Source organism: Salvia splendens, chromosome 8 (assembly GCF_004379255.2).
Source record: "Salvia splendens isolate huo1 chromosome 8, SspV2, whole genome shotgun sequence".
NCBI classification, from domain to species: domain Eukaryota; kingdom Viridiplantae; phylum Streptophyta; class Magnoliopsida; order Lamiales; family Lamiaceae; genus Salvia; species Salvia splendens.
Window position 1 is genome coordinate 8,321,989 of NC_056039.1, and position 17,212 is coordinate 8,339,200.

Sequence of the window (17,212 nt, forward strand, 5' to 3'; positions counted from 1 at the left end):
AATAAGTGTTGGATTATTAGATCGAGGATTAGGATTTGGTGGAGTCAGGAGAGAGAGAGAGAGAGAGAGAGAGTAAAAAGCGTTAGTGAGTATGGCGTCGCTAATTTAAGAAGAACACGCGTACTAACAAGCGCAGTGTTTCTGTAAAAACAAATCCTAAATCTCGAGCTCCAACACAAAGCAGGAATGGCCCAGAATGGCGGCGCTAGGACGAAACGAGAGAGCCCAAACATACTCATAACTGGCACGCCGGGGACGGGCAAAACGACGACGTCGGCGGCCCTCGCGGAGGCTGCCAATCTCCGCCACATCAACGTAGGTGATTTGGTCAAGGAGAAGAGTCTCCACGACGGCTGGGACGACGAGTTCGAATGCTATCTCCTCAACGAAGACCTCGTAAGCCAACTTATCTTCTCTCAATCGATGTTTGTTAACATTTTATTAGCGTAACATCAACAAAAACTATAGATTTGAGAATTCCTAGAGATTCTCTAAGGTAAGGTATATTAGATTAAAAAATCGGAATAGTTCACTTCTTTTCTTTATGAAATTATCATCCCAAGCTGTGGACTGAAGCTTTTTGGAAACAAGTCTACAGATGCTGAGTATTACATTCCATTAATCACTTGATTAATAGATCAATCAATTCGAATTGCCCGAAATATTCGTAGGCGTGATGATGAGTGGTAAATTCCATCAATCACTTGATTGAATTAGGGTTTAGTTCTTTTGCCCGAAATCTTTGCAAAGTTCTTACTTTTGTATGGAAATAGTGTTAGAGCATCTCCAGCGGCGAACGTCCGGCTCGGACGTCGGCGACGGGCGACCGGACGTCCGCCATTGTGGCAAAAGGGGTCGGATACGCCCATCAAGGTAGGACGTCGGATATCCGAGGGACGTCCAAGTGGACGGGCGCCATTGTGGGGTGGGGGTAGGACGTCCGGTATTTTTGATTTTTGAATTTTTTTTTTAACTCTATATATACGGCTCGTTGAACTTCATTTCATTCGCACCACTTGTGTTAACAAGTTTCTCTCTCTACATCTCTATTTTCAAGTATATCTAGAATGGCTAGTGACAGTGATAGCGAGGATGAAATCGAGGTCGCTGTGGAAGGTGCGATAGATAGGCTGCTACAGCAGAGGGAGCAGCGGCGACAGCAGGCGGCGGTACCTCGTTCGATCTATCGTCGAACTACAGTACCCCGTGACCGCATTGCTGCACATATTCGGTTGTATCAGGACTACTTTGCCCCGCAGCCGCGTTTTGGGGATGCATTATTCCGGCGGCGTTTTAGGATGCATCGTCCGCTGTTTATGCATATCGTGGGTGCTTTAGAGAGAAGATACCTGTATTTTAGGATCAGGGAGGATGCAGCGGGCAAACCCGGACTCACGCCCTTACAGAAGTGCACTGTCGCAATCAGACAACTGGCGTACGGAGGCGCGGCCGACATGTTCGACGAGTACCTCCACATTGGCGAGTCGACAGCCATCGAGTGTGCATAATTTTTGCGCGGGCGTGAGAGCGATATTCGGGGAGCGGTATCTTCGTAGTCCGAGCCCCGAAGACTGCCAGAGCATGATAGATATGCATGGGTCGGTGCACGGGTTCCCTGGGATGTTGGGCAGCATAGATTGTATGCATTGGGAGTGGAAGAACTGCCCCGCCGCCTGGAAGGGGATATACACTACCGGCTTCAAAGCCAAGCATCCCACGATGATCCTTGAAGTTGTAGCTGACTACTGGCTGTGGATATGACATGCTTATTTCGGAGTCGCCGGGTCGAACAACGACATCAACGTCCTCCAGTCGTCGCCCATGTTCAACGATCAGTGCAATGGTGTTGGTCCCGCCATCAGTTTCGTCGCCAACGGCAACCAGCACAATATGGGATACTATTTGGCGGATGGGATATACCCAAACTGGCCCGTCTTTGTGAAGTCAATCAAGCATCCGCTCGGAGAAAAGAAGACATACTTTGCGAGCCATCAGGAAGCAGCGCGCAAGGATGTGGAGCGGGCATTTGGTGTGCTCCAGAGTCAATGGGCGGTAGTGAAGGGTCCTGCACGACAGTGGTATATTCCCAATATCGGCGATGTCATGTACGCATGTATCATAATGCACAACATGATTGTCGAAAACGAAGCTGAGGAACTGACTCAGTGGACCAATGAAGATAATACGGGTATAGGTCCAAGTCACGGCGTGGCCACCGCGAATGTGAATATGGGGGTACCTCATGGAGAGGTTCAGCGGTTGCGTGCATTTGCCGACATGCGGCAAACAGATGCCCATGTTCGACTTCAGCACGATATTATCGAAGAGGTTTGGGCGCGGAGGGGTTGACGTTGATGTATGTTTTCTTTAAATCATGTATGTTTTTTTAATGAAGTTGTTAAAGTGTTTTTTTTAATGAAGTTGTTAAATTTTCCCGTTCGTATTCGTGTTGAAATTTTTATTTCCGTAAACGTAAATTGCATAATAATTTGTGAATTTGTGATTTATTTTATTGCGGGAAGTCCTAGTGGGAAGGGCGATGGGAAGGGCGAATTGTGCAGGGGAAGTCCTACTGACGTGGCAATGGGATGAGAAGTCCTAGTGATGTGGCAGGAGGTATTTTTGGGAAGCCCTAGTGGATGTCCGAGTGGGACGGGCAACCACTGGAGATGCTCTTAGTTCTTTTCTGATTTCATAAGCATTGGCATATTTGTTGCTTCGCAGTATGTGTTGTTCATTGGAAATAGGGTTACTTATTTTCTGATTTTATGGACATAATGTATTGTATTTGCACTAGTGTTACTTACATTTTATTTAGTTAACATTCCAGAATTTGCAAACATGGCAAACTTTTTGATGATTGAATTCTGTTTGCTAGTCTAGTAATAACATCTGGTAAAGTGTTTGTATCCGAAAGGCATTGATTTTTGTTACCACATTTAAGATATTGGAATACATGTCCTTGGCAGGTATGCGATGAACTTGAAGATGTGATGGAACAAGGTGGAAACATTGTAGATCACCATGGTTGCGACTTCTTTCCTGAACGTTGGTTTGATCGCGTAGTGGTACTTCAAACTGATAATTCCGTGTTGTATGACCGGCTAGCTAAGAGGTGATTTGCTTCTCTGTCTATGTGAACTTCTTTTCTCTCATTATTTGTATATACTAAGCTCTTAATTTGGTTATGGTAGGGGCTATACAGGAAAAAAACTGTCAAACAACGTTGAGTGCGAGATATTTCAGGTTCTGTTGGAGGAGGCCAAAGACAGCTACTCAGAAGATATTGTGGTGGCACTTAGGAGCGATTGCGTCGAAGATATAGATAGAAATGTTTCAACTATAACCGATTGGGTAAGAAATTGGAGCTCCTTACCTTGATTTTATGCGATGGTCTTGGAAATATACAACTTTACTTTCCTTGCTGTTGCACTTTGTGATTTAGTTGTTTCAGTGAAATCACTTGATACAAATATACTCTACTTTGTGTTTTGCAAATTTGAATCCATCTACAGCTGTATCTTTTCTTACTTATATTTGAGTTTCGGGCCATAGCTGTGTATCTTACGGATTGTAGAACATGGCATGGTTTAACAGGTTTGTGTTTTTGTTTAAATAATTACAGATAGATGTAATAGTTTTGCCATTGCAGACTGAAATTCAAATTACTCTACCTTACCATGCCCTCATAAAGATTGTGGAACGTGAGCTGATGAACCAAACCAATAAGTAGAAATATGAAAGAAAGAATAAGCAAATAGAAAATTAACCAGATTCCTTAAGAAAAGAAAAAAATTCAAAGTGAGGTTGTGATGGCATCCAGCAGAGCCCTGAGAATGAACTTGATGGTATCTTAGGAGCAGTTGCTCAACCTTTTTTATTTGTATAATTCAATTTGGAACAAAAGTTTCCAAAATTATTATTGGGGCTGAATTTCCGTTCGAAGAACAAGAATTTATCAAGCCAAAAAGAGTTCCAATCAAAGCTTAGCAATTAGCATATTGCTCAAGGAATAGCTCTGCTTTGCTAGGATATGTGGATCATAGAACTTGTTTGTCCTACAAATTTATACAGTCCTTAACATGCCCAAAAACAACAAATCACAATTATCACATGTACTTTTTTGCAAGACATACCATTCATACAGCATCTTGCAGACCTGTGTTTGCTTATTCATTTGCCAAGATTGGCCAAGCAATAGTTATAGATATAAAACAAAAACACACTATTTTAATTCTTTTGACTCAGCTCTGCTGATATTTCTGTTCGTTTCCATCCTTCTTTACCTCTTTTCTCTAAAGTGATCTAACCTTTTTATGAAACAAGTGCCTAAGTTCTTTTCAGAAAAAGAATAGGCAACCTATTCCAAATTAGAAAGGCCCATATCTGTATGTTCGGAACAATTTATCAACTATGGACGGACTAAATCCTATAACAGCGTCCTTGTAAAGCTCTCTCTTTAATTAGTGTATGATTTGAAATTCCAAACACATTGATCATACTTCCGAATTTGAAGAGTCAATAATTTGTATGCATTGAGCGTTAAAGCAGTAAGTTTGCAATGGAGGGTGGAAGACTAGATTGATGATAATGATGATGATGATGCAAGAACAGCTAGCTATCCGGATTTCGACGCATTTTTATATACAACATAAAAACATAATGGTAGATAAACACAGAATGCAAGTAACTAGAAATGGGATGATTCATTTTCATCATCGTCAACAGAAACTGAACAAAGCACCTCAGGCTCACAGCGTATAAAGATCCATGTCCATGGTCATTACAAACCGACAGAATGAATTGACAACATCATTGTTTTCTTTATTTCTGAATTGCTGTAAAAACTCAACAAGATCACCTCAGAATGGTCTGGGAATGCTACATTCGATCAAATCTAATATCCCCAGTAGTCGTTCCGAATCTCATCATCAAACTTCTTCTTGAGTTCGGGATGCTTTTCAAAGTATTCGTCCGCTGTCATGGTGCTAAGACGTTTCTGTTTCACCAAAAGGAAAAGAAACAAGGTATAAGAAACACTCAAGCATACAAGTTTTTGTGTGTAAGCAAGCATGTGTCGTCGTATGATTTGAGTGAGTGAAACAGTCTCACCTTCAAATCTTGGACTTCTGCAACTTCTTTTTCTAATCTTTCAGATTCCTTCAGCGACAACTGCTCAGCTTCTTTCAATTCTACCAACTGCAGCTCAAGAAATTTCAGTATAAGATTATCCTTGTTGAAAGGACACTGTGTGACTTCCAACTGCTTAGTATCCAACATTGACTAGCACTTGTATACATCAGATGTGTGCAATTGTGTCTGTCGATAATAAAAACTACATTTGCTGCATGTATTCACAAAGTGTCGCATCACACAACTTTTAAGTTGACATGTGAGCAGAACAGGGGAGATCATGTGAAAGTTCATGGACTGTATTTAGTGTGGAACATAATATCTATCAAATACATCCAGAATGTAGTTCTCTAGGATGCATTAAAATTTAAACATCAAATTACATGAAAATCTGTGTATCTTAACTTCTTTAAATTGTAAAGTGCTACTTAGAATGAAGCATGCTAATGCTAAAGAAGCCATGATTTGAGTAGCAATTCAATTTTCTAACTCGAAAGCTATCTTCTTAACAGAATGTAATCCAGTTATTAGGCAACAAATAATACAGAGAAATACAAATATCATAGTAGTAGCAGTATATAAAACATTTATGATTTTCTCACCAGAGCATCGAACTTAGGTTTGTACTGAGGTGTGACATTGTCGACATACTTCGGAATTTGAACTTCTGCATTCAATAAAGGAAATAAGACCAGTAAGTTGAAGAAGAACAAAAGAGACGAGAACAACATCACAGTTATTTGTTGGCATCTGTGCTGAAAGGCTCGAAAGGGCCATTACGCATTGAATACTTATATTATATAAGGTTAAAAAAACTGGTGTATTACCATCTCCCTCACCATGGACCAAAATATGCTTTAAAATATTGTGCTCTAATTAATAGTACAACAGCTACAGATATATTTTCGTTTCAGCTTCAAGTTAAACATGCTTTTCAACATAAAATTACCTCAACTAAAAAGATACTCCAATACTTCGTACAAGAAAATAAACTTCTCATCAGAACTTTTACATAAAGCCTTTGAAACAGGCAACAACACATCACAATAATTTAGTGCTGTGCTAGAAATTGGTAATGTAAGAGAAAAGCGAAACCGAATGCATACCATCATAGGCTTGCTTGTACATATCGACCAAACGAGATCCAATCCCCTTTCTGTAGTACTCCCAGTCAACAGGCTCTGGTTCCTGCATGCGTATATAAACATATTATATCCTACAACCAGGAAATAGCTGCAATGTATCCCCGACATTTTGTTTTCTAGGTCATCGATATGAATAATAAGGTGCAAGAAACTTGCACCCAAATTTAGGTACAGAACAATATCAATATCAATGCTCTCTAGTTTGAAATACTACTTGGGACAAAATCACAAGATCATTAGGTAACTATTGAAAATGTTCAAACAAAGTGAAAAGTATAAATGATATATCCAAAATATAAGCATTTCTTCTCAAATTTTTACTCAATAATATACACCAAAAGTAAGATACCAATATTTACTGTAAACACCAGTCACCATTACTGCCAACCTTGCAACCTAATTAGCAATTTCAAGTAAAACTAGCAAAAGAATGCACATATACAAAGAACCAAAGGGGGGGAAAAGAGGTTGCTTTACGGGTCAAAAAAAAGAAGTTGACGTTTCATAAACCATTGGGTGCAAGATGTTCTATTGGTGGACCAAAATGGTTCTTAAGTTATGAGCACAACACAACCTTTTCACAGAAATTCTGCCTATACCTTGAAGAAAGACACAAAATGTCAGTTGACATATTCATTGAAAAGAGTTATACTAGTATGTCCATTACATGATGCCTTTAAGATATCCCCCATCCTCCAGCGACATCAAATTAGATGGCAGAGTTAGTGAAGAATAGTAATTTATTTTATATACCAGGAAAGTAGAAAACTAGACAGCAATGCGATAACCTGAATTGAATACTACACTACTTATGAGAAGATTGTAGTTTTATGAGAAGATTTGCAGTCCAACCGACCAATATAAGCTCTATCGCACTTGATATTGGGCAGTTGGAAAAGGAACGGATTAACAAAATAATAACAAAAAAAACATAGGATTAGATGATTGGCATAGAAGTTGTTACAGGACCATTAACCATCGATCCGGCGATAAAGCCGAAATAACCCAACCAACAACGAATCCAATCACTCGACGAATGCACATTATTTATAATTCTTTACCCCTACCGAAATCAAAGAAACCTAGAACCAAAAAGGAAAATCAGAAATGCTGCCAAAAATGAAATCAGAAGGAAGATGTAAAATAGATCTGACCCGCAATAGATATATGTAAACGAAGCTCAAACGCTATATAACAGAATCGTAAACACAAGCACAGATTGATAAATAAATTGAAGACAAATAATGGACCTGGCTGAATTTGGTCTGGAGCTGGGTGTTGACCTCGTCGAATGCGCGGCGGAGAGTGCCGAATTCGCGGCGAGCCTCCTCGGAGACCAGCAGCTTCGCCATACCATCCCAATCGATAGCCTTCCCGGCCTTGAAGGCGACGTCGGCAACCTTCTTCCCCGCTCCACTCATTTCTCCCGGCGAGATTAGATCGATCTGATTAAACGGGTGTGTGCGGATTTGTGACGAAGCAGAAATGCGGTGCTTTTGTGGAAACGAGGGTTATGATTTAGGATTTATATTTCGCCTTCCTAATCCAACTCACAGATTTCATTTTTACCCCATCACTTGTACATAATTGATATTTTACCACTCAAACTTCTAAAAATTATTAAATAGGGATGTTAGTTCAACCCCAACCCGATGATTATTCATTTTGGGATGTGCTATAAAATATCTCCTTCTATTTTTGGTAATTTCTATACGTGATCTGTTTAATAAAGAGGGCATCATTTTCCACTAACAATACTATAATTATTTTTCTTTCTATTTTTCTTACTTTACCAATCGTGTATTAATTCTCGTGTCATCCCTAATGTCTATATTTTGTGGACGGAGGGAGTATAAATTAATGCTTAAGGATTGATTATAATTCCTTAAATTTTTTTTATGAATTAATGTTTTCCATATATCCACATTATATTTTTAATTTGTGCTAAATATATTTTTAATTATAGTCTTTGAATATATTTAAATTTTGTTAATAATATAGATTTGTAGTACTATTTACAAGAAATATAGAATCTTTAAGAATTTAAAGCATACTACAAGATAATTTAATGTAATAGATTTTAGTCCGAATAGTCCGATAAACTAACCCGAAATCTGAACGTTGAGGGCTAGGGATTAAAATTTAATCGATAAAATTGCAGTGCGATTAACTCGTAATCCAAGTAGGATCTATTAATTGACCTCCCTAGTTTCTACTTATATTCGGATTGTGTATTTCGTAAGTTTATCAAAAGAGTGCTATTTACTTTGATGATAGGCGCTAACTAGATATTAGCGCCACAAAGAACACCTGCAAACCAACGAACTGATAGAATAGGGAGAAAAGAGGCAACATAACTGAAGTAGGGTTCGGAGAAAAATAATGAAATATTATTTCTCTAATGAATTAAACTAATAATGACTCTATCAATTTAGAGCATCTCCAATGGAGGCAGGTCGGTCTGCTAGCCGAACCATTGTAGACAGCAAGCGGAAAAACGGCGAGAATTTAGGCGAGTGCACACCGATTTTTGAGCGCTGGTCGATGCGCTCGCCGATCGGCTGGCCGCCATTGTAAGCGGGCGATCGGCCAACACATTTTTTTTATTTTCGAAACACTATATATACGCGATTTGCACGTCATTTTCATTCGCACCGCTTGTTTTAACGAGTTTTCTCTCTCACTTAATTTCTGTACAAGAGCAATAAAGCAAAATGGAGAACAACAACGAGTCCACTCCAGTGATGAGCGGGTCTCAAACTCCCACGGTACCCGTGGGAGGTGGATGGGGTCCGATGACCGGGTACTACAACATGTACCCTTGGCAACAGATGATGCCCGGGATGGCAGCCGGGGGTAGTATGCCGGGATGGCAGGGGATGCAGGGCGGGCAGGGGGTACCGGGGATGCAACTCGGGATGCAGATGATACTGGGGTGGGCAGTCGGGATGCAGATGATGCCGGGGTGGCAGCCGTGGATGCAGCCCGGGATGCAAGGGACGCCGGGGGAGGACAATGTCTATCGCCCCAGTCTTGATTTTTTGACTGCTTCTTCGCACACATCGACCCCATCGGAGACACAGGTCACTGGGTGTGAGACTTTCTCCTTAGAGGAGTTGAGGATAGATTTCGAGGATGCGGACACTCCCGTTCAAACGGGGGGAGTAGGGCGGGGTCGGGGCGCACCAAAGAAGAAGAAGGGCAAGGGGAAGGGCAAAAGGGTGGTCGGCGAGTCGTCGCAGTCGGCTGATGACGACAGCCCGGCAAGGAGGAAGTGGCCGGATGCGGAGAACGTCGCGTTGTCCAAGGCTTGGGTGAGTGTTTGCGATGATCCCCTCCATTCGAACATTCAGAGGATCGTCAACTTGTGGGCTAAAATATCAGCAGCCTACAAGGCATTTTGCTCGGAGGGGAGGCCACACAGCGGGGAGGAGTGCCGGAAGGGGTGGGACCGAATCAGGGCTGAGGTCTCCAGATTTTCGGGCTTGTACACCAACGCCATCCGCATGCAGACCAGTGGCCAAACTAACGAGGACTGCAGGAGGATAGCGGAGAAAGCCTTTCCCGTGCCCGGGCTTTATAAGGAGTTCACCTACTGGAACTGCTATGAGGTGCTGATGGACTCCGAGAAGTTTCGGGCAGGTGTCGATGTTGGCTGGCCGAAGAAGCAGCGACTGAACTATGCCGGTGATTACAGCGGCAGCAGCGGCGGTTCCCACGACCTCCCCGATGATGTTCAGGAGTTCCCGTCCCCTCCATCGTTTACTCGCCGCACTCGCCCGGTTGGTCAAAGGCGGGCGCAACGGGTAGCGAGGGGGGTCGCCCAGGGGTCCTAGGAGGTCCAGTCGGCATCCCCCCTGTTGGCAAGTCGCCAACCGAGCTTGCCTTCTTCGCGCGTCAACAAATGCGGGCTCAGATGCACAAGATCTTAGCTTAATGGAGGGCGGCAACTGACCCCGTGGAGAAGAGGTTTCTTCACTCAATGCTCGAGAGTATGCAGGTCGATTTGGATGTCGTCTCGGCACAGTTGGGGGGCTCAGACGCGGGCTTAGATGCCGCAGATTTGGGGGTCCCGGATAGTGGCGGCGGCGACGGCGACAGCCACGAGGAGTGAGGCGGAGGCAAGGGCTCGTGTGTGGAAGATGTTTTTTTTAAATGAATGTAATTTTTTTTAATTAATGTACTTTTTTAATTTTACTATTATTATTGAATTTTTCCGTATATGTATCGTAAATTTAATTCCGTATTTTGTGTGATTGTTAATTATTTGTTTTTTATAATTTTGTTTATTGTGGCTAGCCTATTGCTTGTCCAGTTGCTTGTCCTGATGATGTGGCATGAGGAGTTTTTAGTGTTGTTGATGTGACAGGAAGAGTTTGTAGCTAGCCTATGGCTGGCCTATTACCATTGGAGATGCTTTTATCCTGAAACGCTATATCCTTAACTGAAATTAAACGCTATATCCTTAACTGAAATTAAAAATACGAATGATTCTAACCAAATCCATTAGATAAAGTCTTGATTTTTTGTTGGCCTTGTCACCTTGCAGCACGGTCTTGTGGATTCATTCCGATAATGTTCGACGAACAGGCGCTTCATGGCATGAACCTTGCGATGAAGGTGGGCTGCTTGACGGATGGTGACGATGTAGGGCTGCACGGTGATGGATCGGCGATGGGAGGCCCGTATCAGATTACCAAAATGTATAATCAAAATACCACAAGAACGATAGGAATCAATGCAGCTAGCAGTGAAATGCAAACACAAGAACACACCATTCATGTCTTCTGCTACCATTTTAACACAAAAACTAGGTGCTACAGATACATGTTATTTAATGAAAAGTTTCAGAGCAATTCATTTACTACTTAATAGCAATTGGGCAAGAACAGTACAGTCAAACAATCTGCAGCTTCAAGGATTCTACTATATTTCTTGAAGGGTTTTGAATCAGCAACTGTCATAATCACCTACATTTGCTAGCAAGCATAATGCAGTAGCAAATCAAGAAACCAACAAATGCTCAAGCATTCACCTCAACCTGCCTTGGCCTTTGATCAGGGATCAAAGAACCTAAACCATCTTTCGGAATCGCATAATACTGCCGTTTGGTATACAAAGGATTGGAGGTCAAAACCTTGAGCTCTGACTTCTCATCAATCTCCAAAACCTCAGGAAAACGATCACCACACAGCTTAGACATTCCCACATCAACTCTTATGGCGCGGCCGCCACAGGCAGAGCTAATCCCGTCTTCCTGAATTGTGTGCCCCATGATCATCCTCCTCGCCCCCGGGATAGTCTCCAGCACATGCTCCAGAATCGAATAATCCCCGTCCTTAACCAGCTTGTTCGAGAAGCTCCTCAACCAAACAACCGAGTCCGACCCCCTCACCAACCGGTTCTCCACCTTCTCGCTCAATCCACGAATCCAATCCCTCAGCTCCTCGTTCAGCCGCTCCAGTCCGTACTCCACGTGCTTCTCCAACAAGCCGCCGTGAGCAAACACCGAGTCCCCCACCACCACCACAGTCTGATTCTTCGACAGAAATCTACTCGAGATCAATCCATTCAAATACTCCGGCGGAATCCCCGGGATCTCATCCGGAACGCCGTCAATCAAATCCCTAAACACGAGATCTCTACCAATTCCTATACACATTCTCTTCATACCATTACCAACACATTGCCAAAACCCCCAATCTTCGAACTCCTTAACCCCCTGGCGCGCCACGAACCGGAAATCCGCGTCGACGTTCATGATTTCGTGGTTCCCGTTCATCGTGATGACCGTGCCGCCGGCCTTGGCCGCCTCCCTCCGTAATCTCTCGAAGAAATAGAGCAGCTTAATCTCGTCGCCGCCGCGGTCGAATATTTCGCCTACTTGGACAACGGTGGCGGTGGCGCCAGACCATCGGTCATCCGCTCCGATCAAGCCGGCGAGTCGCAGGGCCGATTTAGCCATGAGGAAACACGGTTCGCAGCGGACCGGTGGAGTTTTTAACCGATTCCGGTTCCGGAGGCAAGAAAATGCCGCCGCTGACGGAGAAATCGACGAATGTGTTCACGAATTCGGTGATGAGAGACGGAACGGCTGCGCAATCCATCGCCGATTCTTTGCTGTTTGGAATCGGCCGTTAAATTTGAAGCCCTCTTATTTGACCCAAGATAGTTATTCTACGATTCTTAACTGGAAATTAGGTTAATAGCTTGAGAATATATCGATTACTATATGGGGGAAATTTCAAATTCAGTTCCTCACTTTGTATTTTTCAGATTTTTTAAATTTAAATATATTTTAAAGTCTTTAGAAATTTAAATATATTATTACAAGTTTTCATCTCTTATTCTATGGTAAATTATCGAAAAGGTTATAAATTTGGTTAAATTTCGATCCGTTCGACATCTACTATTAAATTAGACAAAATAATCATGAATTTGGACCATAGAGAAATTTCGGAGAAATTATGTACTATGATATGGTAGTCGAAAAATCTTGAACAATGTTATTTGTTCTTAAAGGCTAGTCGAAAAAACATAAGTGGATGTCACTAGAATTGAATAATCTTGTCTATTCATAAAGAATATGAAATCGTAACATTGAGACTATCCACAACGCTGTCTCTATACCGTCCATTAAACCGTCCCTTAATTACTATTTGACCACTATTTGAGGGTCACACTGTTCTTTTTTCCTCCATCCCTTAACTAAGGGACGGAACCTGCAACGCTCCGTCCCTTAACCGTCCCTTATTCCGTCCCTTAATTACTATTCATTCAATTTCATTTTTAAATTTTTTTTACAACCCAATTAAATTTAAACAAACACAATTCATTAAAATTAAAACAACATTACAACTTAAACTTAAAAAAAGAAAAGAAAAAAAGACATAATTAAAATTCTAAAAAAATAAAAAATGACATAATTTAATTGGAGTTGGGTGTGGGCGCTAGAGTCGCGTGTCTTTGCCCGAATAGCCAACCGTTCTTGTATAGACGGATGCGCTCCACTTCGCGGCGGACTACTTGCGGTTGAGCTTCCGGGAGATTCGGGGTCGAACCAATTTCCCGCATCGGGTCCTTCGTCTCGGACAATCATGTTGTGCAAGATTATGCACGTATAAATGATGTCGACCATGTTCTCCATGAACCAGGAACGAGCCGGGGCTTTGATGATGTTGAAGCGCGCTTGGAGAACCCCAAACGCCCTCTCCACATCCTTGCGCGCAGCCTCCTGCTTCTGCGCAAAAAGAGCCTGCTTTGGGTTCGCAGGCCTGCCGCACGTCTTCATGAAGGTCGGCCACTTCGGGTAGATGCCGTCGGTGAGATAGTACCCCATTTTATACAGCCGGTTGTTGGCGACGAAGTTGATGGCCGGCGCTTTACCATCCAAAACTTCGGTAAAGAGATCGGACTGGTGGAGCACGTTTACGTCGTTGTTCGAGCCATGGACCCCGAAGTACGCGTGCCAGATCCAAAGTCGGTAGTCGGCAACGGCCTCGAGTACAACGGTTGGGTGGGTGTCTTTGTGGCCGCTCGTGTAGGACCCCCTCAAAGCCACCGGGCAATTCTTCCATTGCCAGTACATGCAATCGACACTGCCAAGCATCCCGGGGAATCCGTGCACTTGTTCGTGCAGGTTGAGGAGGAACTGACAATCGTCCGTGCTTGGCCTCCCGAGAAATTCGTCACTGAAGGCTGCTCGGACGCCTCTGCAGAAGTTGAGCAAGCACATGCGCCCAGTGGTGTCTCCGATGTGGAGGTATTCGTCGAATATGTCGGCCGTTTGTCCAGTCGCAACTCGCAAGCTGACGGATGGCTGCAGTACATTTCTGCAGCGTCGTGTGGCTGGGACGGCCGACCGCGTCGAACCCTTCTCGGAAGAACTCTTCCCGGGCCGCCGAAGTATTCGCTATGTGGAGAAATAGCGGTTTACTCATGCGGAAACGGCGACGGAAGTAGGTATCTCCCCAAATCGGGTTATCGCATAAGTAGTCGCGTACTAACCGTGCGGCGGCTTCCTCCCGGTTCCGATTGATGTACTTCCGGGAGCGTCGTGGGGGTGGCGCGGCTTCCTCCGCCTCTCGTCGTCGATCTTCTTCAAGTGATTGTTCCATTAATTGACGCATTTGCTCAAAAGGATCCATTTGTTTGAGTTGATTTAAGATGGAAATTGGAGTGAAAGAGAGGATTTGAGAGGAATAGATGTGTGTTTGTGTGTGAAATGAGTATGAAATAGGATTATTTATAGAGTAAATAAATAAATAAAATAAAATAAAATAAAATAAAAAATTAACGGTAACATTACTGTCACACCTCAACCCCTCTGACGTATGCTCTTATAATAAATAAATCCCTTATCATAAAAGCAATTAATACCCGTGTCTAATTCATAGAACATTCATATTATATAAGTTCAAACCAACACTTATCCGATACATATTTCAAAAATATCCTGTAGAGTAGTGGAACCCTCACACCACTCTATATACTATACATTTATCTACATGCAAAATGATGAGGAGGAGAAGGTTGCCAATATGCGTCAGCCGCCGAACCTGATAACACGTGGAGTTCCTATGACCCACGTCACTAAAAACTTTACTGCTATCTTATTCCTGAAAAATTTAGTGGTTTATATGAGCCACAACTCAGTATATATAAATTTCCACCTTTAATCTCACATGATACAAACATCAAGCATATTCTTTCATCAATACATATAATCAAAAACAATATGTAACATAATTATAAAAAAACAAACCATTTCATGTTCATATGCATATGCCACTCTATTCAGTTTATTATTCTGTAACAGTCAAGCCTGGTATCTGCCCGGGATTCCTCTATGACCCGAAGGTCTCTCTGTACTTGGACTCATAGATCCCTCTGTATTTGACCCGAAGGTCCCTCTGTATTTGGACTCATAGGTCCCTCTGTATTTGACCCGAAGGTCCCTCTGTATTTGGACTCGTAGGTCCCTCTAAAATTTCAGATCCAGTACAAGGCTGTCACAGATCCTCTTTAATCACATGATTCATGTACTTTCAATACCATATGTAAAACATCAATTTCATATTTTTATCATATAATTCATTTACAACATCACACCAATCACATATCCATATCATATTCCACCACCTATATCAAATAATTCATAATCATATTGGATCGCATCATATAATCAAATCATTCATTTTATTTAACACCTAGCAAGGAAGCAAATAAAACATGTAAAATTAAAAGTGTGATTTATACACACCTGATTAGGACAGATAATCAAGCCGTGCCCTTGTCCCTGTTTCTTGATCTACGTTCCTTGATCTTCTAAAAAATTCATAAGTGTAGGATTTCTCTCTTCCCCCCTCCTTTTTTTAAACCTCTTTCAACTCCTTTATATATATATTTACCGAAGCTTACCTCGTAAGCTAAGTACGAAGCTTACCTCGTAAGCTAAATACGAAGCTTACCTCGTAAGCTAAATACGAAGCTTACCTCATAAGCTAAATTAATACAATGAGTTACTTTCTTTTCTTTCCCTATTCTCACTACGTATTACTTTAAATCTCATGCACACATTTTCCATGCACAAGACACTTAGTATTAAGCACACATACACATTTACATAACTAATATATATATAATAAAATATGTAATTATGCAATATGATGTATGATTTGGGTCACGGATGTCACAAATCTTTCCCTCTTTAAGAATTTTGTCCGCAAAATTCATTTCTTTCTAACATTTGTATAATTCTCTCTGTCTTACCATCTTTCTGTTGGTGAAAAAAATATTACTAAAATGTAATCATGTCTCCATACATAGTGAATTGCCGACCTCTAGACATAAAAGATAGAATACCATATAATTGTGTTGCATCTTTCGCATACCTTTCAGCTAAGTGATATAACGAACAACGCCATCTTATAGGTGAGAAATGTACTATCGGTGACTCTGTACCAAAATTTATGGTAATGTGTTCTCATTTTGAGACTATAATAGTTAAAGGCTTCAACAAACCTGTAGGTACACACTGTTCTGCTTTAACCTGTTGATATATCAACACCTTGAAACAAACTTTACGACTCTCTTCTTCATCTTCAACCACTAATAATACTTTAATAACGATGTTATTCGCATAGGTGTGCTCACTCTGCTAGACTTGTAACTCAAAGTATCTGTAACAACATTCACCTCTTAAGATGGTATTCGATGGTGCAATCATATTCTTTAAGAAACTCCATCCAATGTCTTAGTCTCATATTCAACTCCTTCTTACTCTTCAAATATTTCAAACTCTCGTGATCAACCAGAATTCAACGAAGTCCTCCATACAAATAATAATGCCAAATCTTCGAAGGAAAACCACACTGCTAAATCTAGATCAGAAATAGAATAAGAAGCTTCATGTACTCGTGATTGTCCTTGACGCATAAGCAATAAACTTTCCATTTTTAATAGAAGAAAACCAAATCCATGTTGCAGTGCATTACTGTAAATAACATAATATCATGTACCCAACCTTGCAATAAGATGTTTATCTCGCAAAACTTGTAATACTGACTGCAAGTGATTAACATGCTCATCTTGAAATTGATCAAATAAGTCTTCTATTCTCGGTAATAGATATTTATTCTTCACAGTCACTTGATTCGACTTCCAATAGTGTATATAATGTCGCAGTGTGTCGTCTTTCTTCTTCAAAAATAATATTGGTGCTCTCCAAAGTAAAACATTGAGTCATACACATCTCTTGTCTGACAACTCTTGTAACTATTATTTAACTCTTGAAACTCTAATCAAGACATTTGATAATGATGAATAGAAATAAATGTAGTACCTGGTAGTAACTCAATAGTGAAGTTTGTCTTTTGATCAGGTGATAATCCAGAGAGATTTCCACTTCGACCGAATTGAAAAGTCGATGTAGC

The 17,212-nt window shown here is 41.5% G+C and overlaps 2 protein-coding genes and 1 pseudogene across 2 annotated transcripts; 1 reads left to right on the forward strand and 2 right to left on the reverse strand.

Moving 5' to 3' along the window:
• Positions 1-55: 55 nt before the first annotated feature.
• Positions 56-3,534, forward strand: LOC121746216 (adenylate kinase isoenzyme 6 homolog). The gene is made up of 3 exons (XM_042140152.1): positions 56-396; positions 2,970-3,115; positions 3,195-3,534. Exons 1-3 carry the CDS (start codon positions 187-189, stop codon positions 3,379-3,381), a joined length of 543 nt encoding a protein of 180 aa, XP_041996086.1. The 5' UTR covers positions 56-186; the 3' UTR covers positions 3,382-3,534.
• A 1,153-nt stretch (positions 3,535-4,687) lies between these two features.
• On the reverse strand, positions 4,688-7,794 carry LOC121743862 (ATP synthase subunit d, mitochondrial). Its single transcript, XM_042137244.1, has 5 exons — positions 7,529-7,794; positions 6,240-6,321; positions 5,736-5,800; positions 5,113-5,199; positions 4,688-4,999 (listed from the first exon to the last, which is right to left on the reverse strand). Exons 1-5 carry the CDS (start codon positions 7,697-7,699, stop codon positions 4,898-4,900), a joined length of 507 nt encoding a protein of 168 aa, XP_041993178.1. The 5' UTR covers positions 7,700-7,794; the 3' UTR covers positions 4,688-4,897.
• Positions 7,795-11,050: 3,256 nt separating this feature from the next.
• Positions 11,051-12,450, reverse strand: LOC121743466 (annotated as a pseudogene).
• Between the last annotated feature and the right edge of the window lie 4,762 nt (positions 12,451-17,212).

What these genes read in the sequence shown, in the direction of transcription:
- LOC121743862 (XM_042137244.1), bottom strand. Translation starts at nt 7,699, where the DNA reads ATGAGTGGAGCGGGGAAGAAGGTTGCCGACGTCGCCTTCAAGGCCGGG. An exon ending in AACCTAAGTTCGATGCTCTG is followed by an intron (nt 5,200 to 5,735) that starts GTGAGAAAATCA and finishes CTTGAGCTGCAG; the next exon opens with TTGGTAGAATTGAAAGAAGC. An exon ending in CAGAAGTCCAAGATTTGAAG is followed by an intron (nt 5,000 to 5,112) that starts GTGAGACTGTTT and finishes TTGGTGAAACAG; the next exon opens with AAACGTCTTAGCACCATGAC.
- LOC121746216 (XM_042140152.1), top strand. Translation starts at nt 187, where the DNA reads ATGGCCCAGAATGGCGGCGCTAGGACGAAACGAGAGAGCCCAAACATA. An exon ending in ATCTCCTCAACGAAGACCTC is followed by an intron (nt 397 to 2,969) that starts GTAAGCCAACTT and finishes TGTCCTTGGCAG; the next exon opens with GTATGCGATGAACTTGAAGA. An exon ending in TATGACCGGCTAGCTAAGAG is followed by an intron (nt 3,116 to 3,194) that starts GTGATTTGCTTC and finishes TGGTTATGGTAG; the next exon opens with GGGCTATACAGGAAAAAAAC.